Raw genomic sequence first — 26,765 nt, forward strand, 5'->3', positions numbered from 1 at the left:
CACTATTTATTTGAATTCTCTCTAGGTTTTGGGAAAATTTTCTATTAAAATTGTTTATAGACATATTTCTTAGTCCAATAGCAATAAACATAATTTTTCTGGTGTAAATTTTTTAAAAACTTGAAGGAATGTGCAGAACATTTGGTATCTGTACACCATAACCTGTTTTCCTTACTCCCAACATTTGAGACCGTCTTTGGGCGAGAGCGGCTCTGGTGAAGGAGAATAGGGAAAGCTTTCCAAAAAACCGCACACGTTCCCTCGTAAAAATAAAACCGGAGTCTTGGTTTAAGTCCAGCCAGCTGGCTGCCTCTGAGTTCATTATCAGTCTTCAACATGGCCTTCACATATCTCCCCCACCCCCTTGTCAAAGCAAAATTCTAATCAGGCTTTCCCCAAGCAAAGGTTTTATCCACACTGGGGCAGACCTGGCTTGGAACATTTTATTGGCAATACTGGTGTCATATTCAGGAACCACAGTTTTGTTGGACTGTGTTAGCTTGAATGACAAGTATCAGTGGTCAACTATATTTGAAATATTGTTAAAGTACCTAGAAATAATGGGCATTAAAATTCATTCCGTTCACTGCAACAAACCTCTAAAGATTTCTTGTCCTCAGTAGAACCGGCATACTGTGATTGTTATTTGGAACGTAATGTAACCTCAGCAGCAGCAGAGACAATGCAGTCCTCTCATTATGCACATGCTCTAGGATCGTTTATTTTAATGCTTTCAAATAAATATGTTCCATGCAGCACACCACAATAAATAAGGAGCAGCAATGTTCTTCTAGTAAATCCATCCATAACGTGAGTCACTATGTAAAACACTACATCTCAAGTCTTTGGCCCTGTACCGTATCACGAAGCACACCACATCTGCACCTAATCATATCTGGCTTCATATGGATTTAATAGGACTATGCCAGAAGTGCATGTAAGAACAAATTTAACCAGAGGTTTCCAGCTATTAAATACAGCTACTAAGTAGTTAAAAGGCAACAACTAAACCTGTAAAGCCTACACCCTCCTCCCCCCATTTTTGAGACAGAAATATAAAGACCGAAATGCTCTGGTGAATGGCAGGTCAGTGGAAAGCGGGGTGGGATACATTTGGAGTACTTGGAGCAAAGCCGGCACGACAGGACACCCAAAATGTCTTGCAACACTGATACTGAATGGACACGGAATACGAGTGGAACTGATGGCTGCAGCACTGAGTCATAGAAGGTGAAGGTTGGGGTTGGGGTCAGGGTGGTTCGCTTCCACTAGGCAGATAACTCAACAGTGCCTTCCTCCTCACTGTCAGCTCTGTTAGCGCGAATCTCCACGAGGGTCCTGGCGAAGCGGGTCCATTCGTCATTGTGGGGGACTGCAAGCTGCAAAGCAAGGGAATAGAAAATGGTGAGCAAGTGTCTCACGGGCCAGGAAGCCTTGAGGCCCGCCTGACCGTTCCTCCTGAGGCAACCATCTCTCCGGTCTTCTTCCCGCATCAGCCCTGAAGAGGGACAACCAACAGTAAGAGGATAGTGTCCCTCTCAGAAGAAAAATCACTTGTGGCATTTGTAAAACTTTAAAAAAAGTTTACGTAAACCATACCCTGACAGTAGCCAGTTAAAGCACTTTCAGGAATGAAAAGTCATCCCAAGAAGACCAGAGTTAGAGCGAACCCAGCAAATACAAACTGCCCCACTGACGGGATGGAGAAATAACTGTGGGATTGCCTTTCTCAGTCTGGGCTGTTGGTCCTTTTTCACAAGTGTGGCTAATGCACTAATGCATGACAAAAATGTACATATACGAAGAAATCTTACTATGAAATAATGATTTGGCTTTTTCAGCAAGATCTTCTGTTCTAAGTCCTTTACATGTATTAACTCATTCCTCACAGCAACCCTACGGAGGGCAATATTAGTATCTCCATCTTACAGAAGAAGAAATCAAGGCACAGAAAGACGAAATCATCTTACTGAGTTTGCACAGCTAACAAGTATCAGTGCCGGAGTTCTCTAGCTCCAGGCTCTACTTCTCTAGCCAGGATGCGGACTGATTCACCAGAAAGGGGGCATTCTGTAATTTCCCAAATACTGTCTTCTTCTCTGCACAATTCAGTGAGGAGAAAACCAACCCCACCCGGTACAAATTACGTGTATGAATTTTGTTAGCTGATTTAAAGAATAGTAGTTTCTTTACATAGCCTCCAAAGATGAATTGCTTAAAGATAACCATGCAAATGCTTGGAGTGGAAAAGAGAATTATTTGAAGATGAGAAGCAGGACCAAGGAGAATTCTGAATGCTTTTATAGAGAATAAAATTGATTTAGACTGTAGAGTGATTTTCTTGGAGGACTGCCCTATAAGATGGGGTAGCCCATCGATAGGTACCCAGAGTTACACCTATTCTATAAACATTAATAACAGTCACCTCAATAGACATTTTTGAAAAGAAGCAAAGAAACTTAAGTTTGTGATCAATTTTACAGCTGAAAAATCGCCCACTTTATATAGAGCCAAATGATTAGAACTTTAAATTTTTATTATAGGGATCATATCCTCAGATAATGTCTAAGACAACTTTTTGGAGGCTGGTACCATCAGTTGACGTATATCCTGCCATTAGTTCTCGAGCACTAAGGTTTAAATGTTTCAATAATAGAATTCTGGAAATGATCTTCAGGTGGGGCAGTAAGTTCTTCTACTTACTTTAAGAAATGTAGTACCAGTAAGAATTCTGCTTTGGTCATATGAATAAGTTTCTGAATGGTTAACTACTTCCCCAGTTATTGAAATGAACCTAAATTTCTCCTTAGGCAACAACGTAAGTTCACAATAGTATTGAATGACAGTTACCCCTTTGCTCAGTCCATTTTCCCTACTTTGAGCTCTTTTCCTAGGTTCCAGTATTCTTTTTTCTCTTCAATTTTAGAAAATACTGCACCAGGGAAATGAGGCGTCCAAAATCAATGCTACAAAAAAGCGAACAAAAAGCACAAGCAGCAAAGGGTTGGTATCATCTTTATATGAAAGAATAGGCCCACTATTTTTTTTCTTTTTCTCCAACTCCTCACCCAAGTCCTTCCAAAAAGAACCACAACACCAAAGCCTAGGGAGAGGCAAAGCCAACCATGATGGCATGATTATAACTTTTTCCTCGTATGAGGTGAGAATCAAGCTGTAACTAAGGCACCTCAGAATTTCACATAATGTGAAGTATTGGGGAAAAGCAAGCCTTCCTAATAACACGTTATACAGTATGTGATACAGTGTAGCGCTCTAGGCGTCTGGCCCCTAAACCTGACACTGTATTGTTGTTGAAGAGGCACAAGTCTGAATTAACATGATGCCATAAAGTAATGCTTTATTGATAGCAACATATAGGAACTATATACTCAAACAAGAAAACAGGTAAATATGTTTTATGTAGTTTCATGCAGTAGGAATGGCAAGACCTTTAAGAAATGATACTGCTAAAGATTAAGAAACATTAAGGTTTGAATGTGTGCCCGGGATATAATTGGAGACAGAACTGAGTACCATTTATGACATTATAGTTTTATAGCTAACTTTTCAAAAATGAATTCTATTAAATTTAAATTTTTCTGATGAAAAAACAAGAAGTCCCTACAGTAGATCTACCTTTTCTACGGGGATGGGAATAGTAATACTATAATACCAGCACCTGTCGTAAGAGTTCCTAGTATTCTAACATATCTTGTCCTCTTTTTGATCTGTGAAAGTTTCATTGAGGTTGGAAATATTAGAAGTTTAAAAAAAAAAATTCTACCAAGTATTTTCTTCTCTAGAATGTTAGTTTGCTTTGGTTCACAAACAAAACCACAATAAAAAACATTCCAGAGAAGAACACAATGAAAACACAATTGCTTCTAGAAACTTAAATTTACCTACCTCATCCTATTACACTTTCTCATTTAGTTGGCTATAAAAATAACCCAAGGTGATTGTAATGTTAGATTTAGAAGGTGAACTGCACACTGCCCCACTTTTAGAATTAAGTATCACCATCAGGAAGCACTTTAAGTATAATCTTAGCTTGAATGTGCGAATGTGTATTCACAGGCGGTTTCCACACCCAAACTAATAATTTTTGGCATCTGAATTACTTGTAGGTAAGATCAAACAGGCGTCCTACCAAACAAGAAGACCACTCCTTTCACTTTGTGTCTGCGGCTGTATGTGGCATCCATTTGGAGAGAACCGTCCTTCTTATCCTTGGCACTCCTGACTTTTGTCACCTGGTTCTCTCTGATTGGAGATGGCTGCAAAGGAGGCTTAAGAGCATAAACTTATCGGAGACTTTCTCTAGGAGACTTTTAATCCAGTAATACCTTAATCATGAAGTAGGAAGATTCTTTGTCCATGTTCCTCAGTTAAAGAATAAGATTGCTGTCGTGTTCCTCTGACTAGCACACAAATGTATTTAGTCAGTGGGGACCGGGTACCCACGCTATGCCTGGCCCTGGGCTAGGGATTAAAGGGACAGCACTGAATAATTTCGGCACATGATGACCATGAACAACAAGCAAAAATGATCATGTTTTATTGGGTCAAAATGTGTGAATACTGGCATAGATGTGTTTGTTGTTGTTGTTGTTGTTTTTTAAACTTCACCTACATTCCAAACATGAATAGCCTGAAATCGATCTTCTTATAGTGACAAGTGCAACACTTCTCGGTGTGGGTTATGTGTCAGGCAAGTAGCAGGGAAGCAAACGGCATGTTCATGCAATGGCCTCAACATCTCCTTGGGTTTCTACCAAGACAGTAAAGGCTAAATCTGGAGCAAAGTAGTTCAGGATAATTTTCTAGCAATTTCCATTTCGCGATAGGAAAAATATTCACACAAGTTTTTAATCGTGATGAGTAATTTCAATTGATTAAAAAAAAATAGAAGCATTGTGAAGGAAATCGCTCATAGTGATAGCAAGGGACTACCATAAAGAAGGGCTTCTAAAACTTGTCCAGTATTGCACTGAATCAGAGTGGATCTGGAAACATTTTCTGCCTTCAGATTCATCTGCCAGAGTCCACATCCTAGGTCAGGGATGATTCAGATTTTCCCACTGCTTCGTGGACAAGGTGCACCAACAAGCCAGTTCACCCCCCCACTAGAAGAGTTCTAATTTTTGCTAAGTGTATACATCGTTTTTATGCCATGAGCACTCAGAGCTCTGATTCCTGAGATAATACAGTCGTGGTTCTAAGAGTGACGGCCTATTATAGATATGATATGACCCTATTTTTACAGCCAAGGGAACGAAGGACAAAGATAGTTTCTGAGGTAGCAATTTGGCCCTAAGGAGGAGGTAAAATGAAGCTCAGATTTGGACAGGAGACTTAAGTCCTGTTCTCATCCTGGTTACTGGCAATGGCTGGGCACTTAACCTCTCATTGCCTCAATTGTAAAATGGGGATGATGGTGTCTGACCCATTTATCAACAGAGATGTGAAGAGGATGAGAAAGGTAATCTAAGGGAAGAAAATACTATGAGTTCATCATGGAATAGTCATGCGTTCTTTTTCTTTAAAGTGTCACTCAGATTGAACATGTTCCTAAAAACGATCTCTGTAAGTGGCACACATTATCAATTCAATAGCATTTTTGTGGTTCTGTTTTTATTTTCTTAAAAAATTAATTCTGATGTTTACCACATTAGGACATTAAGGAACAAGGCACGGACTTCTTTTAACAGGTGGGGAAGAGAAGAACAGGTAGCTCAACGATTTGCTGAAGATCACATGACCCTCCCCCCACACCGAGGAGCCCCAGGCTTCAGGAAATGGCAGCGTACCGCCCCAGAAAGCCTGGCAGGTAATGTGTTTTGAATCACCTGCTAAAAGATTCTAAAGATTGTATTTTATCTTCTAGGATTCCTGGGAGATAAAAGGTCAAAAGTAAAAAGCAAAAGTGTGCAGAAGTTGTGGAAAATTCATGAAAATTGATTTTAGTCCCCTCCTTCCTACTTCCGAGGCCACATGGACCTGCTTCCTCCCTGCCTGAATGGAAGGGAGGGGGCCCCTAGCTCCTGCCCAGCCTGTCCCCCGAATAAGTAGTTGGCCCAACCGCCTGGCGTCCAGCCTGGGCTTCTCATGCACTTAAAGGGAGGCAGAGATTGCAGAATGACTGCATTCTGAGAATGGGGTCAGGGTTGACTTTCTCCACCTCCACGATCGGCCAGAGGGCAGTTTCCCTTCCCTGCTTTGCACTTATCTCCTGCGTGGGCTTATGAAAGTGATGTTTTAACATGTCTGATCATAATTTCTCCGTGTGTGAGAAAGGAATTTTGAGACCCATCCCTAGGACTGCTGTAAATAGTAAACAAGCCCCCCCACCCCCCAAAAATATGATGGGCTTTTAAGCACAGTGCTTGGCCCATTATAAACCCCGTGGAAATGATGTTTTTTCTTATTTTTCCTTAATGCTTATTCCCTTCTCCATTATTTTTGTTATTTTGGCTTCTGTTCTTCACATTTTCTCCTTTTCACCTATATAGAACTGCATTTTTTTTTTTTAGAAATATTCTTTATTTTTGTTACATTTGATTTCTTGAAAACCTAAGTAATTTCCTAAGTAGTCATACTTCTAATACTAGCCAAATTTCATGAGCTGGGTATGGGGGAAGGGTTCTTTCAGACCCCAAGAAAAATTCCGTCAGAGTACTTTTGATTGCTCATTAAAAAAAATCAAATTTTAAGCACAGTTCTTCATAAATACACAAGTACACATATATGTCAACAGATTGATGCATATTTATTTCTCAGATATGGCCAGTGCAGAGTTCCCGAGCTGTTTCCTTGGTAGGGCCCTTTCTGCAGTGGGAGTCCACATTTTTAGCTCAAGTCCTAAGGCACTGTAACCGCTGAACATGCTGTTAAAAAATCAAATGACTTTTTATAACCAGGGTTAACTACACAAATATCATTCATGTGTCCCTTTTTATAAGCACATGGCTAACAATTTTGAACAATCCACAGTCAAGCCTCCCTCATTTGTTAGTAATTTTAAAGGGTTTATAGTACCTAGCAGCTGATTTTAAAAAGCTGCCTTATCTGCAGTGACTCCTACCAGCTCAAAGCCGAGTTCTTTACAGTAAAACTCTGTCTCAGGCATTGTTTATATAAAAGTAGGTTAATTAAAAAAAATAACCTTGGACAATTATTTGGAAATTTCCAAATTTCCAAATTTCCAAAATTATTGGAAATATTGGAAAACTATTTGGTGATTTCAGTTGGTTTTTCCAATATATTAAACATGGCAAGCAAACAAGACTCCAGATTTCCGAGTAAGCACTCCATGGATGTATATTTCATCAGCATCTTTGAAATCTTTTCATCAAACCAAGTCATTAAGAAAAAGTGTGGGACGCTATGTTAGCCATGGATGCTGAACACATACAGGACAACTCACCTCCTGTACCTTACCTATTTGCCTAGGAATTAAAGTTTCCTATTAAAAAGATATCTTACGAATTGCCTTTTCACTTAATGCGCATTGATTTTTGTTGTTGTTAATGCATTTACAGAAACCGTGGAAGTGAATGTGGGTTTCCACAGAACGACTGCTAAACCCCTCTAAGCCTTAAACGGTTTTTTAAAAGTGCCCTTTTTAATGCCCCCCCCCCCCCCCCCAGTTCAGAGATTGTGGACTTACTGGTATACAAATACACATTTGTGTTGAGAGGAAGCCGGTATTTCTTAGGACAATTCCCTTTGCCACACACACAGATGGAAGCGAAGTGGGAGGTAGCAAGCACTGAAGCAGCCGCTGGAATGAGCAAGCTTACTCACTCCGCATAAATACAGGCCCCACTGTATTTAACTCACGGGGGAGTCTAACAATGGATGAAACCACGGACCAAAATTCCAAGCCAGAGTGCAGTGTGCAGAGGGGTAAATGCGCTGCAGTGTTCTACCACAAAAAGATACGCTGTGTGGTAACTTAGCATTTAGAGCCCTTCTAGGGAAGGCTGGAGGGAAGGGTGGACGTCACATTAGTCTCCACGCTGTAGCATCTGCCCTTCCCAGTCAGTACGATAAAATTTCTGTGAAATTTGGCAGCATGCAAGCCTACAGCAGTCTGATGAGATCCGACTATTTTTGGTTAAGAAAGAAAGAACCTATTTTATTATAAAATCCTATCTAAGGGACCTATCATCTACCCGTGAAGCTGCAGATCTCTCTGCCAAAGTTCTCTTCCTAGGATCTTTAAATGAGTGGTTAACTTTTATAGCATGTTTGTTAGAATACCACTTAAAAGAAAAAAAAAAAAATCCATTACCACCCAGTTAAGGAAAGAAAGGTAAGACATAAAATCAAAAGTAAATAGTAAAAAGATGGGTCTCTATCAATCTCAGTAAGCCAGAAACCATCGAAGGAAATAATTTATTTTAAATACTATTCCTTAGGGAAAAAAATGTTCTTCATGTTAAAATTTAGCATTATAGGAAGCACAACAAAATTCTGGAGTTCTGTCTATGGAGGGAAAAAGAAGAATCACAGCTAAACAAGAAAGAGTTAATTTACTAAGGCCTGTGATGATCTTGTTCACATTTGTATGAAAGCCTCATCATCCTTTCTTCTTGAGAAATCTCTTAAGTGTAATTTTTTTTCCTGTTATTTGGACCTATCTATTCCTCTGCCCAAAAGATGGAAAAAGTGCTAAAAATATTGGCTGATGGACAATAATGGAAAATAAACTTTGTAAACTTCTATTACCACTCTTTCCATAACAGAAAAGATCAGGAAAATGACAGGGGGACGACAAAGCATGTGCTTGCTACTCAAGCTGCTCTGTCCTATTAGCTGACTAAACCCAATACCCTTTCCCCTCCTGATACTATTAACTATAGGTTTTCTAGTAAATTCCTAGCAACCACTGCATCTAAGCAGTTTTGACAAAAAAAGAAAGCTTATTGCTAAACACCTTAAAAACATTTACTAAGGTAATAAAAGAAATGTCATTCCCTCCTACTGAATGTTTGGGCATAAAAGAGGTATTTTTATAGTGTAGTTCATGATTTACCATATCTATAGTGTCCAAAAAAAGCACAATGAAAAGGAAGCATTTTTCCAGTGGTTTGACAACTATTTGAATCAACTGTTAGGCTTTCATTACTCTAGTGGCCAACTGCTCACTCTGAAAAGCGCAGGAGGGTGAGGGACTGGGATCGGGAACGGGGAAGGACGAACCTTCTTTTCCCCATATATTTTCTGTATATCCTTGTCTGTGCAAATATAGTGAAATGGATTACTTTTCCTGCCCATCAATCTGTTGCCAGCTTGGAGGCTGCACTGTGAATGCTTCACACGATTCAGCTTTCCCTTAACCTTCAGCTTCCCTATGTGAGACAGTGATTCCCCCAAATGCGGATGGGGTGTCTTTTCTGTGCCGGGCCAGGTCATCCTGGTCAAGCAGACATTCCGTAAGCATCTACCTTGCAAATGTTTCTGTGGACGTGGCAGTCTAAACATTACAAAAACCTTACTGAGGAATGTGATTAACCCAAGGAGGGCTGCCAAACTAAAAACAAAACAAAACAAAAACCAAAACCAGTTTTTTTCTAAGTCAGAAGGGTGGCTGGTTTTTAGGCGGCTAGAAGATGTTCACTTTTTACCTGTGGGTCCTGAATACTAAGACAAAACTAAAATATTTCATCTAAATGTTGAGAAACTCGAGCGTGGCTGTGAGAAGGAAGATCTCAAGGAATGGACCGCTGATGAGTTTTATCTGCCATCCTAAAAAGGGAGTGCAAAATTTCTTCAACAAGGTTAAGCTCTGATATTTCCTAAATGATAAATAATTCATGTTTTAAAATGTAGAAGATGTTCTGAAAGCTGACATTCTCCGAAATTCATGCAAAACTTCTTTGAAATTAGAATAGGATGATTCATTCACTTCCTCACTTTGCAAGTCCAACCAATATAGCATATAAATATTTACACGTCAGCACGCATAAGCAGACACGCGATTCCGTAGCACACACACTCCTGTAACTAACAAACAGCCCCCCGTTTCCATACAGGCCAGCGTTAATCCGGCCTCACAGATCACTGGAGCAGTTTCATGCTCGGCTGATCTAAGCTGTGATTTGAGGCTACTGTTCTAAGCAGTAATTTTTCAAGATAAAATTTAGCAGTTTTGAAATTCTAAAACTAAACACAATTTTGTCAGCCATAAAAAAAAATTTAACACTATAATTAATGACTGCTTCAAAATCCCAAACTGCTATTGAAGATGACAGTTTTAAATCACAGAAGAATCATAAAGATGATTAATTATACAAACTGGTACTTGTTTCAGAAGGTTTATATTCATAGGCCATTTATCACCAAAATGGGAATATATGAATTTCATTGAATATTGCAAATTACTATGCACGCATTAATTTGGTTTTTATAAAATTAGATATTAGGGTTTTCTTTTCATTGAATCAACTTCTCCATAATACATAAAAGTCAGAAGTATTTTCTTATCAATCCAGGAAAAAAAAGTGGTTTGAAAAGATACTAATCCTATAAATTCATTTTTACAAACTAATGTACCTGAATAAGCACAGTATTTATATAATAATTAGTTTAATTATGGTCTTTTACATATATAATTGCCAAAATGAAAGCCACTGCTACTACATTCACTATAAGATGAGTAATTATAACGTTAATTGGAATTAATAGCGTTTTTCTTTTTCTGTTTTAAATTAAGCACTTTTCCTAGAAGACATCAAGTTAATACTAAAATTACAATCCTACATTTGAACCAAATTATTTAATTTCAAATACATGTAATTTATTATGACAAGGAAATGGATTAATATATTATTTCAGAGTAGCTTATTTTAGGTAATTATATTTATTAGCACCCCAAATCTGCTCAAATAGGCCTTTGTGCTTTTGACTCCACTGTACAGTGTTGTGGCTATGGCAATAAAAATTCAGGTAAAAACTGAAAAGTCCCATTGAAAATCCCAATGCTTTGTTTTTGTGTCATCAAATGTCTAGATAATTAGCAACAGAACTAAGTATCTGGATGTTTGGGCACCACACAATAACTTATGCCAAAATCTTGGCTTTTCCAAGAAATGTTTGGCATTGGCTAAAGAAAATAATATTGTTTATCCACTGAAGAATAAAGCCAGCACTTGCAAAGACCTTCGAGAATCTTGGGGTGATTTTAACTGCACTTGGGGAAGCTGAGCCCAGCCCCGCTCTCTGTTCCGGAGGCCACCGCAGCTTGGCCGTGCTATCGCGGTCGTCCTCAGCGGGGGCTGCTGGCCTTCCCAAAGCACAACAATTAAATGAAGTGATTTCACATCCAGTTCTTTCTCATTAAGGGACTCTCACTTGAACCCCCAAATCACAGTGTAACTTTGCATTTTGTGTTCTGCGCACACCTTCCCCGTGGAGGGGATGACTTACACTCAGCGCACAGACTTCTGGAAAACGGATGCAGGTCCTGTTCTACTGCAAACAAGAAGGAGTTCACCAAGGCAAACGGTTACTGCCTAAGTGTAATTCACTTAAAAACCAGAAACGTACTGTATTTATTTTGTGTCACTCAAATTCTTTTGAACTCCCTGCACTAACCGTTTATCAGATTCCTCTATATTGAACTGCTCTTTAAAGTGCAGGAGAGATGGCTCATCAAATCGCTTTCTTCTCTCCGTCTGCTAGCTGCCTAGGAAGCTGCTGGAGGCACTCTTCAAGAGTCCTTGTACATTATAGCTGGACCGCCATTCTGAAGTGTCTATCGCCATAAGCCCTTTTCCCTGTTGGGATCCTAAATAAACTGTCATCCTGATTTTTCATTTCCTCTCTAAAGTACAGTCAGGTGAACATTTACATCATGCTTTACCTTATTAGCAGGTACCTGTGATCTCTCATAGTCACCTGCCTTTTTCCTTTCCAAGAATTTTTCAAGACCCTTTTAATAGAGTAACAGATGCCAACTTTACTGTATTTACTGAAATCTGTAATTAAATAACTGTTCTTCTTTTAGCCCCCAGCCAGTCGTGTGAACCAAGTGATGGGAAGTGTGGCCCCAGTTGCGGGTTACGCTGTAACGACAAACGCATGCTCTCTTAGGCCATCAGCGAATGGGACAAGCAAACCAGTAGAGCTAAGGGAGCTGGGCTTTAGTCGTCTCCTCAGTTCGCTTTCCAGTTGCCATTTTCTTTTCCAAGTTCTGCTGTAAGCTGAAAATGATTTTGGAATTTTATCATTTGACTACTGTAGAAATCTAATCAGGGATTTGAAACTTATGTGTATTTATCACAACTGAAAACAAAATCTTCCCTGGAAGAGGTTAATGGAAAAAGAAATAACAGGAGGTGGAGGATAAACTGCTTCTTTCAAAACTGGAGCTGCAAACAGCATTCTAACTAATTCAGATAAGCAGCAAACATAGTTGTTAGGGGATATTTATGACAGCCCATCTGTGTGACAGCACCGAAGCATTAACAATAGCAACGGGCTTTCTAGAAAACACATCTGCAAGACAGACAGGTAGATAGGCTGACTATCAATCATCGGGACACGTGAATAATTCTATACTCACTGGCCCATGTGCTATTAAAATCAGCTCCATGTATATATAGAAAAGCCTGCTATTCAGGAAAGGAGCCATGGCTGTGAGTAATTCTTATTTTTAATCTTTAGAATATGTGTGTTCACACATCATTAAAAAAATCCAACAATGATTAACAGCTCTCTCTGAGTGCATTTTTGAAGCGGCATTCACTCACCGTTTTCGGGTTATATTTGTGGTTAACTTATGACTTGTTATCTTATCCACGTTTCAGTTAATTGAATGGGATCGTGCGACCCCACAGCAAACAGACTGCATCCCACGTTGTGAAGAAGAAGAGCCTCAAAACTTATTCAGGAGCTGAGCTCATCTTTAACTTCACATATTAGAAAATGTAAATGGTTCATGCAACCACTGTCTTTTTTAATAACTTTGAAAGTGCACAAATAGAATAAAAATTATAGCCAAGTAATAAAAGGGGTCTTCTCTGTCTTTCATTGAATTCACATAACTTCCATTTATGCTAATAGGAGTTAAGCACCTGCTTCGCAAAGAAAATAGACCCCTACCTGTGAAAATAAATGTGTACACTATATTTTCCAGATACAGTGCTGAAATCAAACAACCAAAAATGTGTGCTATATAAACAAAGCATCATGTGGCCTACCTGGAAACATTGCTGTTTTATATTTTAACCTCATCAGTCACAGGCCCCAAGATATGACTCATGCCTTTGCCATTTAAATGTAACCAAAAGGAAAAAAGGGGTTGCAGCGGCAGGTTGGGTGGGTGGGGGAATGGACATACTCAATCTGGTGATTTCAGTGAGCTCATACACAATCCTCTCTTTACCCCTTCAGAAGTTCATAATAAATTGCATCAGTAAATCTGGATTCAGGCCACTGCTCTCTGCCATCATCTTAAAAGTTATGGAGGATAATTGTGCATAATAGAGGAGGGCATGATCATTGGCGGGGGGTGGGGGGTGCTGTGCTGGGACTCCCTGCGGCAGCTGCAGCCTCAGCTGGGACAGGAGATGAGGCAGACGACCGTTAACGACCAAGGACACCAGAGTCCCTTTCTGCACTGTTCTCCTGGTTGAGCGCCAGGTCTCACAGGAAGCATGTCTACCTGGACTTGAGTGGGGACATCTCCACTGACAGTTACAGAAGTCTCTTACCAGGGAGTTCTTGCTGAGGGTATGCCAACGGAGTGGCAGAGAAAGGCTGTCCCTCCCCACTCCAGCTATAGCAAGCAGCATAGGGATCTTTCCCCAAACTCTTACGCCTTTGGTTCAACTAACGGTGTGATCAAAGCAAGGGTATGGGGAGGTGAATAACAAGATCCGGTAGTTTCAGCTCTATTTCTATGGGCCTCATGATGTTTATAACCTGCAACCATTGCTATTCCCATTCAACATTTTTTTTTTGCCATACTTCCTTTTTTCCTCCCAACCCCCCTTCTTCCCTTCCTTTCTTCCTTTTCTTTTAGAGCAAGAGGTGAGAAAGGGCAGAGGGAGAAGGGGGGAGAGAGAGAATCTTAGGCAGCCTCCATTGCCCAGTGTGGAGCCTGACAACCCTGATTGATCTCAAGACCCTGATGGATCTCATGACCCTGATGGATCTCATGACCCTGAGTTCATAACCTGAGCTGAAACCAAGAGTCTGGTGCTCAACAGATGGAGCCACCTAAGCGCCCCACACATTCAACATTTTCAGATGGTCCAAAACACAAATAGTAATAAGATCACACAACATGTACTACATAGGACCGCATTTCTAAAGATTGCCCCTTTCTCCCAATGGTCTAGGTCAAGGCCATCATTTCTCATTTATGATTTGCATCTTGAGTGGGATTAAGAGCAATACTCTTGTGGCAAAATTGGCTACATAATTCTGCAGGGCCCAGTGCAAAATGAAAATGTAGGGTGCCTTGTTGAAAAAGTTCTTACCAGCTGCAAGACAGTGACAGCCAAGCAATAAAGGAAACTCAGGGCTCCTCTACTCCCCGGGCCTGTGAGATGGCACAGCTGACACAACCATGAAGCCAACCTCGCTGCTAGAATAGGACCCTGGGGAGACAAGAGCCTGCTGCCCCCTCCTGCCTCCTCAAATCAACCAGGGACAAATGAATGTGGGGTCTCCTCCCACAGACAGATGCCTATTCAGTGTACTGAGGTCTCAAAGAAAATGGATCAACAAAGTATACTCTAAAAACTACCATTTACTTTCTTGTACAGTTTGTATTATAAGGCTTATTTAAAACTGTTTCATCTTCTTTCCTAGAGGGTTCCATAAAGCAAGATTTTCCATCCAAAGGCCAGCATGACCCTGGTGAGGGGTTCAGTTTTAATGGGGACCAGAGGACCAATTCTGAATACAGATAATGGTAGCACAGTCTCCTGGCAATTTGATCCTCTATACCATCTTTTTTCTCTTCCTCTGTATTTTCTCCTTTTTAAATCACTTCCTGCTCAAACCCCTTCCCTCTCGTCAGCCATGCACCAGCCTTAGATTTGACCTCAAATTCTAAATGGGGCCAGCTAGCTGTGAAGGCACTCTGTCTGGCTTTCTGCAGGTGATTTGGAAGGCTGAGGAGGCACTGTTCAGAGGGCGCCCTTCTCTCGTAAGTACAGCTATGCTCTGTCAGTTCTAGGCTGGCGAGCGAGACAGCAGTAATTACAATAATGGCGGCACTTGCCCAAGAAGTGAGCTACCACCTCTCAGAAGTAGGCATCTGCTCAGCTCCGCTTCCCGTTATGTACATGGAGACTACAGAGTTCGCCGTGAGAGATTCAGAATAGGTTATACAGAGGAGCAAAGACAAAAGAACTTCTCCCCTTCACCTTTGCCCAGAAATAAATAGCTAAATTTGTAAATACCTCACAAAAGTACGTAGGGGGAAGAAACCAACTATAGTTAAGATAAAATTATCTTAACTCTGAGTTCTTCTGAGTCATAGATGGCTTTGTTTATGACAAAACCATACAGAAAGAACTGTTAAATGAAATGGGAAAAAAAAAAAACCACCACCAACAACTGTTAAATGTATAAGCCTATCCTGATTTTTTGGCCATTCAGGGAAGGGATAGAAGATTATATAATATTACCTACTCTCAATAAAATAGTATATCCTTTTTCTTCCGGGTAGTGGATTTGTAGGGATAAACAACCCTACAAATTGTTTGGCCTATTATGTGGCACAGAGATTTTTCTATAGCCTGTCTAGACTCCAGACAATAGACAAGACTGGCCTATAGCTACAGACATTTCTATAGTCTGTAATATCACTTAGAAAAGTAAGAGCAATAATACAGAACTGAAAACCAGGCTGACCTGCTACTACAATAGTAGAAATACGAGTATAACAACACTTTACAATTTAGGAATGAGGGTAGCAACCCAGGGAGAAGTTTTAGCAGCCACGTATCAGCCAAAGCAACTTATATATCCTCCTAAAATATGAGTCATATTCAAGTAATTCTGCCCACAAGCTATAAAATCACTTTATTACAGAAAATTCTGCATCTATGTCATATCCTGTTTTCTCATATGTTGTAACTTATATGTTACATATAGACTATATACATAATACCTGTGGTCAACATACAGGCTTTCAAAAGGCCTTTCTTCAAACAAACCAGATTGTTAAACTATTCTACTTCTCATCCTTCTTGGACAAAACAGTGAAGGCTGCATATGACCGTAAGAAAGTTAAGGGACATGATGTATAATGCGAAAGGGAGGTGGAGAAAAGAGTTTAAATTCATCTAGTTTCTGCCCTTTCATTTCTGAGTGTGTCTCCACATCTGTTTCTCTCTCACAATTACACTTGTTCTAAACAAAAGAGAAAGAAAAAAGAAACCTTGGGTTTGTTTTTTTAATATTCCTCTTCACTAGCTTTTTAATTTTTTAGTAAATGAACTGATGAAGAGTATTTGTTGTTGCTTAGGTTTATTTTGATGGAGACGATGAAAAAGGTGCATTGACTACAAAGAATAATCATTGAAGAAAATGTTGCCTATCATTGAAGAGAATATTATACTTTCCTATGTAGTAGAAATAAACAGGCAATACTCTCGATGCAGAGGGTATTCTCTTGCCCAAAGACTCCAAACTACGTCAAAAGTCACAAGACCATTTGCACCTTCGCCACTGGGGATGAATATTAACCGGGTCTGTTGCTGTCGGGATGACTCAGCTTGTAGCATCAGGAGTCATCAAGGGGTTGTCTCATGAACTAGACAACATACAGGAAAATGCAGAGATTTTTCTATATTTTGCTTAGGGTTGTACCTCCCCAAATGCAAACCTCCCCTCTCTAAAGTCCTTCAGTTTCTCTTTCTGGCTGAATTAAGAGCAACAACAACAACACCACCACCTATTCAACACAATTGGCTCCACCATCCAGCAGTCTACAACGTATCATCAAAGGTCCCAGTGTAGAACCAACCATCCGGGACAGCCACAGTTACAGAATGCCAACCAAGGAAACCATGCAGGCCCTTCCCTGTGCGATCAGCTAAGCCCCTCCACCAGGCGGGCACAGAGTACTGCCTACGTCTAGGGTGTTCGACATCCAAATGTGGTATATTCTCCCCCCTGGAATGCAAATTCTAGATTCATATTACGCCAGAATAGCATTACACAATGCTCTTGTTGTGTTTTGCTTGAAAGTTCAATATTTTCTTTGTCTTTAAGGAAAAAAAAAATTCTTTAACCTCATTGCAGATGAAGGTTTTTGTCAACACTTTCCCACGTAGTAAAAATAAACAGATAATGTCTAAGTACAATTAATTGGTAATGTAATATTAAAATCAGTATAAAAATTTAAAGAGATTTATCTGAAATAAAAAATACAGATTTTTTTCCCCCTTTGATAGGTGCCACGATCTTTAGGAATACTTCATCTATGTAATAAGATATACTAGAGCTATATATTCCATATAATAACTTTGAATATCATAAAAATGGTACCAAATTCTGATTCTCCTCAGCCACTTCAGTACACAGGTGGCGGAAGCCAGCCATAGCCTCAGCCTCTTTATAATTGGCTACATGTTAACGGAAGAGTGACGGTATACATTTTAACCCAACATCATGAAAACCTCTGTTTGTTTAACAAGTTCAGAATCCAATGCTAGCCTGATGAGTGCGACAAATTCATTTCATTCTCATGAAATTGTTAGGAAGCGCCACGCCTCCTCACAGGATAGCTGGGAATTCGACAGCCCTCTGAAAGAGCCTGAATCATTAACTGAAGTGTCCTGTGTGTGGAGACAGAAGACCAAATTAGGCCCTAAGGAAGTCTTACCAAACCCCCACTGAAGTCAACTGCGATTTGCTAACGCACTCAAGCGGGCTCTCATGGCCCACAGGTCCTGTCAGTAATTTCACTAGGTCTTTAAGCCAGACACACGAGTGAAAAACAAAAACCCAAAAACATACACACGCACAACACAAACACCCAAACCCGCAAAGGAAAAATATGTGTACCTCTCCAACGTCATAGATCCAAATACGGCCTTCTGAGTCTCCAACGGCAACTTCTTTGCCACCTTGAGCCCAGCGCACCCGGTTCAGGGCGGAAGCCCCCTCAATAGCCACACTTGCTGTTGGAACCTGCCAACAGCAACAAAGAATCTGAGTGAGAATTTAGATATACAAGTTTACAATGATACGTTTAACTGGGTGAGTCACTTCTGCCTTCATGTGCGTGAAGTAATATACATCCCTTGCGCAGGGGTAAAAAAGGATTCATTGTTCTTAAATCATATGCTCCACTGAATGAAGGGGTAGAGAGGAGACACTTTAACAAAAAAAAAAAAAAAAAAAGAAAGAAAGAAAGAAAAAGAAAAGAAAAGCAGGAGAGTCTTTTCCACAGTCAATGGGCAGCGAGTGACAAATATTTCTCTGGATTACGCAGGGTGTACATCCAACATACAAACACAGCAGCTAAATACGATACTTCTCTATCAGGTCATGATTTATGGATCAATGGAGAGAGAGATTTCAGGATTTACCAAGATTAAAAATACTGTAAAAGGCAGAAAGGGGGGCTTACGGTGGAACCAAGGTCATATTAATGTGTGTCTTCAGGGAAAAAAAAATATGTATTGATCCCTCAAAACCTCCTCGGGGAGGGGATGATCAGAAGAAGAAGAAAAAATGCAGGTGGCAGAACTTCAAAAGCTTGACTTTTCCTCTTTCTTTTTTCTTTTCTTTTCTTTTTCCAGTTTTCCCCCTTTCCCGTCAGTACCAGGGTAGACGAAGCACTCTAGAACTTTGGAATTGCCCCCGAGGGGATATCCTGAGAAACTGCAACACCTTTTTGTAGAAGAAATCTCCCATCTCCTCCAGTCAACACTGAAGTCTGCCAATGTGGGCAATCACTAGCACACTTTTTATTAAAAGGACCCAGAGGTGCTGAAATGGAACCTGCAGGATTGGATACAAGAACCCTTGTTATTGGGAAAAGATGTTCGTGGGTCTCCCCCTCTTCTATCAACAGTTGTATAAACTCCAGTCTTGAAGTTTATATATCTGAGGTTTATAACTGATAGATCAGATCTCTGAGCCTTCTACAAAAATGTTGACTCGGAAGTGACAACAGGCCGTTAAAAAAGGAAAGTGTAAATCTTGAAACCAAAAGAAAAAAGATACAGTGAGGAAAGTACCCTGGAGATCATCTCACACCACTGCTGAAGCCCTGGGTCTACTACACAGGTCATTTCGGGGTGGAGACCGTGGCTTCGTTCTCTCTCGGCATTCCCTGAGTCGGGGAATTGAAACCATCTGTTTACGGGAGGTTATTGACCCAATACCTATCTTTAAAATAGCAATAAAAACTCCATCATATGTAAGAATCTATGTTTAAACTTAATCTCGAAATCAATAAAAATTCTTTTACCTGCTTAAATCACTGTGTGTCAGTTGTGAGCAAAAATGTAAAACAAAAGTCCCCAACTCATTTTTTTTTTTAAATACACAATTTCGACAATGAAGCTACCTGCTGTGCAAGCTGGAGCTTGAATTTTTAACCAAACCTTTCAAAGGCCAAAACAATGTGAATTTAGATGGGCCATAATTCTGTCAATATGCTTTATTATTAGGGTACTCCTCAGAAAACAGATCAGAGATTCAGCTCTACAGTTTTCAGACTTTTTAACCCCATCACTTAGGGAGACTGTGCAGGATCACACTTGACCTAACTCTGTTCGATATCAGATTTTATCAATGAATAATCTCAAAGACTGAATAAAAATGTTGAACCTTAATAGGAATATGTTAAAAAGCTAATCACTCAAAACAACCTGACTTCTGATACACTTAAACTGTGCCTAATGCACGTTAAAGAATTTTACTTATTGAGAAGTAAGTTGTATAGCTAACTGGGACAATTAATATTTTAACCTTTTAACAATACCTTTTCAAACATAAATGATAAAAAAATGACTATCACCGGCTATATAAGAAGTGCTAAAAATTATCAAATGCTAAAGGAAATGATAAAATATATTTTATTAGTTTGACCCATAATGACCTTTCAAAAGTTGGTGAATCTTTAGTGAAAAGAATCCATATATTGAGTCGAACTTCTGTACTTTGGTTTCTCAGTTATTTTCACATTTTTTTAAAGACTCAGTCATTTTAATTGCAAAGACAAGGATATCTACAGCATCAAGTACAGCATAGTGGGGAGGCCAGTGACCTTGCGGCAGGTGAATATGAACTATCCTGGCATAGGAGCAATTGGGATGATGTGGTCGAAAGGTACAGTAATTTCAACAAGTCACACTGGGAATTCAGGTTCTCTCTCTTTCTTTTTTACACGAATCTAAATCCTAATCTGACAACTGTTTGAGAAATCTTGTTCAACTTGATCGAAGGCAAAAATGATTTGAGAGTTTAAAAAAATGTTCAGTTCATTACTAGATTTGAATCAGATTCGATATATTGACTATTAATTCTGAAAGCAGAATTATGTTTTCATAAGCAGTTTGCATGCCCTGTAATGATTTTTTAAAAAAGTTTAACTATAAAACTCTTAATGTGGTTGTGCCTTGACACCTAGAGCAAGAGAGGGGAGAAATTACATTTGGCAATGTTGACACATTGATTTCATTTTGCCTAAAAAGTAGGCTAAAAATGAAGCCATACTATTTACATAGGAATTATGAAGGAATGTGTAAAACACTCAGACCACGGCATCACAGTGGGGTATCACTGAAACATCACTTCTACCAGATCTCATTTCTGATATGAGGGGAGGCAGGTTGCTTTAAGTCAATGAGTTTATTCTAGCAGGTAGAAGCAATACGATTTTAATCAACAGTGTTGAAAGACTTTGGGAAACCATCACAATGTTGAATAATATTGCATCTTTCTATGAAAAGCAATAATGTTATAAACATTCAACATCCAAAATGATGTGCACATATTTATGCCTTTTGATCATTTTCAAAGATGCTTCACTATGTAACTCTTGCCTTTGTCAGATAGTTCTTATAGCCAAAAGAAAACATAGACTTAAACTGAAATATTTTCAAAAGATAACTATTTGGCAGTGGTCATGGTGTATGTAATTTTGTGAGATACAATGGTTCAATAATGACACCTGAGGGCTATTTCCTTGGCTGCTCCCACAAAAAATGCTAGGGGAGCCGCCTTCTCCTCATATCCTCCAGCTGTAGGTTTCCTAATTAAAAAGGCTGAGTTGCTTCCTGCTCAAAACACTTCAAAAGACCTTTCTCTTGCTCCCCTTACCTGTCCCTTCTTATTTATGGAGAGCCGCCCTGAATCAGAAACCAGGAAGAGATGAAGAGACCGTTTTATTTTATTAAATTGAAGGACATTTAACATTCATGTTAAAAAAAAAAAAAAGATACCACAAAAAGCCCCAAGTAGCTGAATTAGCACCTTAGTAATTTTAAGGGTGTAAGAAAAAGGGAAAATGCATATGGCATAATTTTTTAAAGCATAGATACATATATAGCGTAATTTTTAAAATGAATATTTCCTTATTGTTAATTCCCCTTTTTTAAAAAAAGGGGGCCATTTTTCACTTGTGAAGTACTCTAAATGTGACATGTTGAAATCTCACCTTTTTTTTTTTTTTTTTTTTTTTTTAAAACACCGAGTTTACCTGACCTGTTCCGAGTTACAAAGTACTGTGAAAGTCCGCCTGTAAGTTCAATATTTTAGGCAAGGATTATTTACCTTGTAAAAATCAAGTGGAGGGTAGATCTAAAGGTAGCCAACAGAATCCTCTTTTATGGATTTAAAATAGAAAGTGTGCGAGTGGCAAACACTGACAACCCTTTTAAAAAGCTCAATCTCAAGTCAGGGTCCGCAAAAGCTGACTTTTCAAAGTGCCTGCCAGCAAGGTTATTTCAGCACCGCTCTGACATGTGCCGGTGTGTCCTTTTCCCGAGGGAGAGGCAGGAACGCACATCGTTTTGCTCTTTTGCAAAGGGTCCTCAATTGTCCAGGATCTGCCTGGGGTTGGGGATGGAGTGAGGTGAAATGATTTTTGGCCGGTGCATCTGCCAATTCCCTTCAGAGCAGTGGAGACTGGGGGTCGGCTGCCCAGCTGCCATTGGAGGGTCATCCAAAACAAGGCCGCGCAGGACAGAGCGGGGGAGACGGAGAGAGGCCGGCTGCGCCCTCCTCCCAGCCCTCCCGCCCGGGCGCCTGCGCCGCCGCTCACCTCGGTGTCATTGTTGAGGTTCCAGAGGTCCAGGCGCCCCATTCCGTCCACGCAGGCAAAGAGCGCGGGATGCACGGGGGACCACATGACATCGTACACATAGTCTGCATTGTCTTCAAAGGAGTAGAGCGGCTTGTTGTGCTGTAAAGCAAAGAGACCGTGAAGACTCGGTGGCGCTGCCGCCGCCTCGGGCTGTCTAGCGAGCCTAATTAAAAACTTTGCACATTCACCAAGTGTCATAAAACTGCCCGAGATGAAAGTCCTCGAAAAGGTGAACCGCAGCTTTAATGTGACTAGAACTGTCCAGTGGCATAAATAAATACTGGGGGCCGGGGGGAGAGGGGGATGCTGGGTGGGTGGGAAGCGGGGACTCTTAAGGGGCTGGGGCCCCGGACCTGCGCGGGAGGCGGTCTCAGACACAGGCGGGCGAGCCGTTCCGTGCAGGTGGACGCGGCTGCCCATTAGCTCGGGATTCTCGCCAGGTCACGCTCTGCGAGTCGCGCGGTGCCCGGACCCCACCACCGTCCGCCTGCGAGGCTCAGACCCGCGGGAACGCTCTGGAAGCCCAGGCAGGCCCGGGCCGCCCAGGACCTTCCGCACGGAAGGCAACGCCTGCCACCTCGTGGTCTTTTTCTGGAGCTGCAAGTCGGCTCCCAGGCCGACTCGGGGCCAGATTCATACTTGAATGGTTCCTTGGCGGCGGGAAGCGGAACACATGTTTTGAGGGGATTTGTAGCTCTTCTGGGAGGTTAAAAATCTCGGGGTTCTAAGACCTTAGTTTCTCCGCGAACTCAGGTGGACTGGTGTGGCTCAACCGAGAAACCCCTGAACCTTCACCGAAGATGAACCACATTTTCTAGATTACCCAGTATTTCCAGCAGCCCTGAAATTGGTGTTTGGGGGGAATGCATTAGCACACCCCCAATGCATACAAATGCTTCCACTCCAGAGGGATACAATAAATTAAAATGGCACTCTTGATTTCCAGTGAATATTGTCACATCAAAATAGCACAGAAGTCAGAGGCAAGTTTGAAAGTACACCAGAAATAAAATGTAATTGGACTTCATGAATTATTCATTCCATCTGGCTTGTCTTATTCTAATTTCTGCATAATGGCTTTACTAATCCCTGATCAATTAATGTAAAATGAAATTTAAATGATAATGAAAGCCCTAGAGATAAAAGAAATTAAGTATTCTTATATCCTCTGACAGAAATCTAAACAATGGGAGTTTTTTTCCACAATGTCTTCTTCATCCAGTCAGCTGTCTGTATTCTCTTCGTGGGTTCTACTAAATGCCTGTGCAGGCCAGAGTAATAAGATAAAAAAAATATAACACAGAACATGAACAGTCAAATCCTTCATGCATGGAATGTGCAAAGAATGTATCTGTAGGTAACAGCTCCAAATATTAGAGCAGAACTCCCAAAGTGTACTGCTAGCAAAGGTAAAATGCACAGAATGGACATGCTGAAATCGAAGTGAGAACAATCAGTGAGAAGACAAAAACCTAGAGCAAAGATTTGTGAAGGGAGTAACTATAAGTGATTTCTTTTTCCATGAATTCTCTTGATTTAACGTTGCTCCAAACAGAACACAATTATGATACTAATAAAGCCACACAGATTTGAGATGGGCCCCTGTGCACAAGGGAGGGTAGGTAGCAGATACGGGAGATGTGTTTTATTTGCAAAAAGTATCTAATGGGGGAGTAATTTGAAAAAGGACATATGGTATTGGGACCTCAAAAAATAATTTAGTGGACATTAGTCTTATAGTTTTTTATTTTAATATTCTATAACTCTTTTATGTCAGGATGTTTGTTATAAATCATGCCTTCAGTGTGGTTTTGAGGTAAAATTATTTGCCCAGTTGTTATTTATGGAGCTTCTTGCTTTCTTTCATGCTTTGGACTCAGTGATTCAAAGTACCTTGTCTGGAGAATCTGAATATCCAGTGAAACCTTAAAATGGCAACGATTGTATCATTATTCCTTACTGGGATAGAGTAGCTGGTCCTTCACTGACCACTTGTGAATATTAAATTGTAACTCTTGAGTAAAAGACTATTTCTGCCCCCAAATACTTGATTTTATAGCTGGCTAGTCACTATTTGTTAAAGGATACGAGTGACACGTTTTTCTTCAAGTCAGAGGGTGGAAAACACATGCTTAAAAAAGTTGATTCTCTCACTCTCCTCTCTCAGTAACCCGTTTGACAGTAAAACTGAACATATGGAGGTCTAGAGGGAGACCCACACACATCCGTATATGAGACATGTACCCTATTATCCACAGTCCTTGTTTTGATCAATCATAAAAACCACCCAACCTTAAACATTTACTAGGATGCTGATACTATCTGATACATTAGTTCTCCCAAGAAATTATCCTGTTAATCTCTACTTTTCTGCTGCTGCTTCTTCTGCTTCGTCTTCTTCTTCTTCTTCTTCTTCTTCTTCTTCTTCTTCTTCTTCTTCTTCTTTTTTTAGTTGCTGTTTCTGTGAGGAACTTAGTCAAAATTATCATATATACTGGAGACTTCACTTTTTCAACATCTGGTAATAACAGCCATTGTTCATGTTACCAAAATCCAATTTTCTCGTTTAGCAGGATTGTGTTGAAATGTTATTACTGTCTAGGTTTCCCTCCAACTTCCTCATCACCCCCAATACTCCAGATTGAACCTCCCATTGTAAAAATCACTAGTATGTTTTTCTGGATTATAGTATGTACATGTTGAGGGGAAGAAAGAAGGGCTTATGTTTTCAAAGGCTTTGTTTTAACCTTGATAAATTCATAGGCTGAGAAAGTCTTGGTCAGGACTGAACCCACTGTCAGGATACCAAGTGGACGGACAGCGAGGAACCACTAGTTCCCAAGTATTAACATTATAAGCTCTAGGCATAAGCTAGTGCCCCTCTTCCATCCTTAAGCCGTACCATTTTGAATAGTAATTGTACTTTTTTTTTTTTTGAAAAAAGAATTCTTCATTCTTTTTTATTTGGGGCTCAAAGGTTAATCTGAAAACCCTATTAAGAATTTGGCGATGGGATGGGGCGCCTGGGTGGCTCAGTGGATTAAGCCACTGCCTTCGGCTCAGGTCATGATCTCAGTGTCCTGGGATCGAGCCTCGCATCGGGCTCTTTGCTCAGCGGGAGCCTGCTTCTCTCTCTCTCTCTGCCTGACTCTCCGCCTACTTGTGATTTCTCTCTCTGTCAAATAAATAAATAAAATCTTTAAAAAAAAAAAAAAAAAGAATTTGGCGATGGGGATGAAGGAGAGCCCTTGTGATGATCACGGGCTGCTGATGTGTGGCGGTGCTGGATCCCGGTGCTGTACACCTGAAACTTACAGAGCACTGTAGATGAACCAGCTGGAAGTAAAAGAAAAACTTTAAAACGCTTAGCCTCAAATGTTTACTATAAAACAGTTTCCAGTAGATAAATATATCATGAAATATTAACATCCTCATAAAATATGTCAAAAGCATCAGGGTCTGAAGATTCGGTTTTTGAAGCTCGAAACTAAGTGTTTAGATCCACGGCGCTGTCCTAGCTGGCTAGAGCATAACTGCCGATTTCAGAATAGCACATGTTTTGAGAAGATGCAGAAGATTCGACTGATGATTCTTGAGGAGGCTCCTGTAAGCTAAAGCTAAACTAAAGCTAAGCTAAGCTAAAGCTTCTGTATCTCCTAAAGTTACAGAAGCTGAGTGACTTAAACATTCACTCTGCAAAGTACTCAAGGCCATTTCGTAAACTCAGTAACTCAGCATGTTACTGCAGCAAGAGTCTTTCAAAACCATCGGATTTCAGGAGACACAAGCCTCTTGGCTCGCATCGCTTCCTTTCCTAGTGGCGTGCTGGGAAGGGACCCGCTGCTTGAGAAGAAAGACGAGCAGAAGTGCACGACCACCCACATACTGCGTGTGGGACACATGCCAGTGAGACAAAGCCACGACACCCAGTGCTTTTGACAAGTTTCCCAGGCCATGCCCCAAGACCCCAAAATATCCAGACGCAGCTCGGCTTGACCTGAGTGCCCTGATTCTCAAACAGCACAGAGAAGCAGGCGACCGGGCACCTCCCAGCCAGACACGAAGGGCAGGGAAGGGGAAATTGTTGAGCCTTTGCTGTGCCTGACTCTACACACACGTTGTCTAATTTAATCCGCATAAAATCACAGTAAGGTAGATGGTATTTACAGGAACGAAAATTATAGTTCAGGAAACTTAGGTAGCTTTCCCGAGGCCACGGGCGTTGATAAGTGGTGGAGCTGGATTTGGTTCTATGGGTTTCCTAGCTGTTAAGTACAACCTTCTATTTGATGGACCCACGTGGTCCTCTATAAAACACAGAAATGGTCTTTGGTTTTAACAGCAAACACAACAACTCTGTTACTTGTTTCATTCAATCCAACTGATAATCGCTAAGCACACACTGTGTTGTGTAGCTTGTAGGAAGGAATAAAAAATATCACAGAATGTTTATTTCATTTCCCGAAGTGATCAT

The 26,765-nt window shown here is 40.4% G+C and overlaps 1 protein-coding gene across 3 annotated transcripts in view; it reads right to left on the reverse strand.

Annotated features, from left to right (window-relative positions):
* Window positions 1-693: 693 nt before the first annotated feature.
* The window catches only part of DYNC1I1 (dynein cytoplasmic 1 intermediate chain 1), a 299,879-nt gene continuing 273,807 nt past the window's right edge, over window positions 694-26,765 (reverse strand). For all 3 annotated transcript variants that reach the window (XM_032304874.1, XM_032304873.1, XM_032304875.1), the window contains 3 exons: window positions 22,250-22,390; window positions 18,037-18,162; window positions 694-1,379 (listed from right to left, as the gene is read on the reverse strand). In XM_032304874.1, coding sequence (XP_032160765.1) covers window positions 1,269-1,379; window positions 18,037-18,162; window positions 22,250-22,390 — 378 coding nt within the window. In that variant the 3' untranslated portion in view covers window positions 694-1,268. The remainder of the gene's footprint in view (window positions 1,380-18,036; window positions 18,163-22,249; window positions 22,391-26,765) is intronic.

This window comes from Mustela erminea, chromosome 11, assembly GCF_009829155.1.
Source record: "Mustela erminea isolate mMusErm1 chromosome 11, mMusErm1.Pri, whole genome shotgun sequence".
NCBI lineage: Eukaryota > Metazoa > Chordata > Mammalia > Carnivora > Mustelidae > Mustela > Mustela erminea.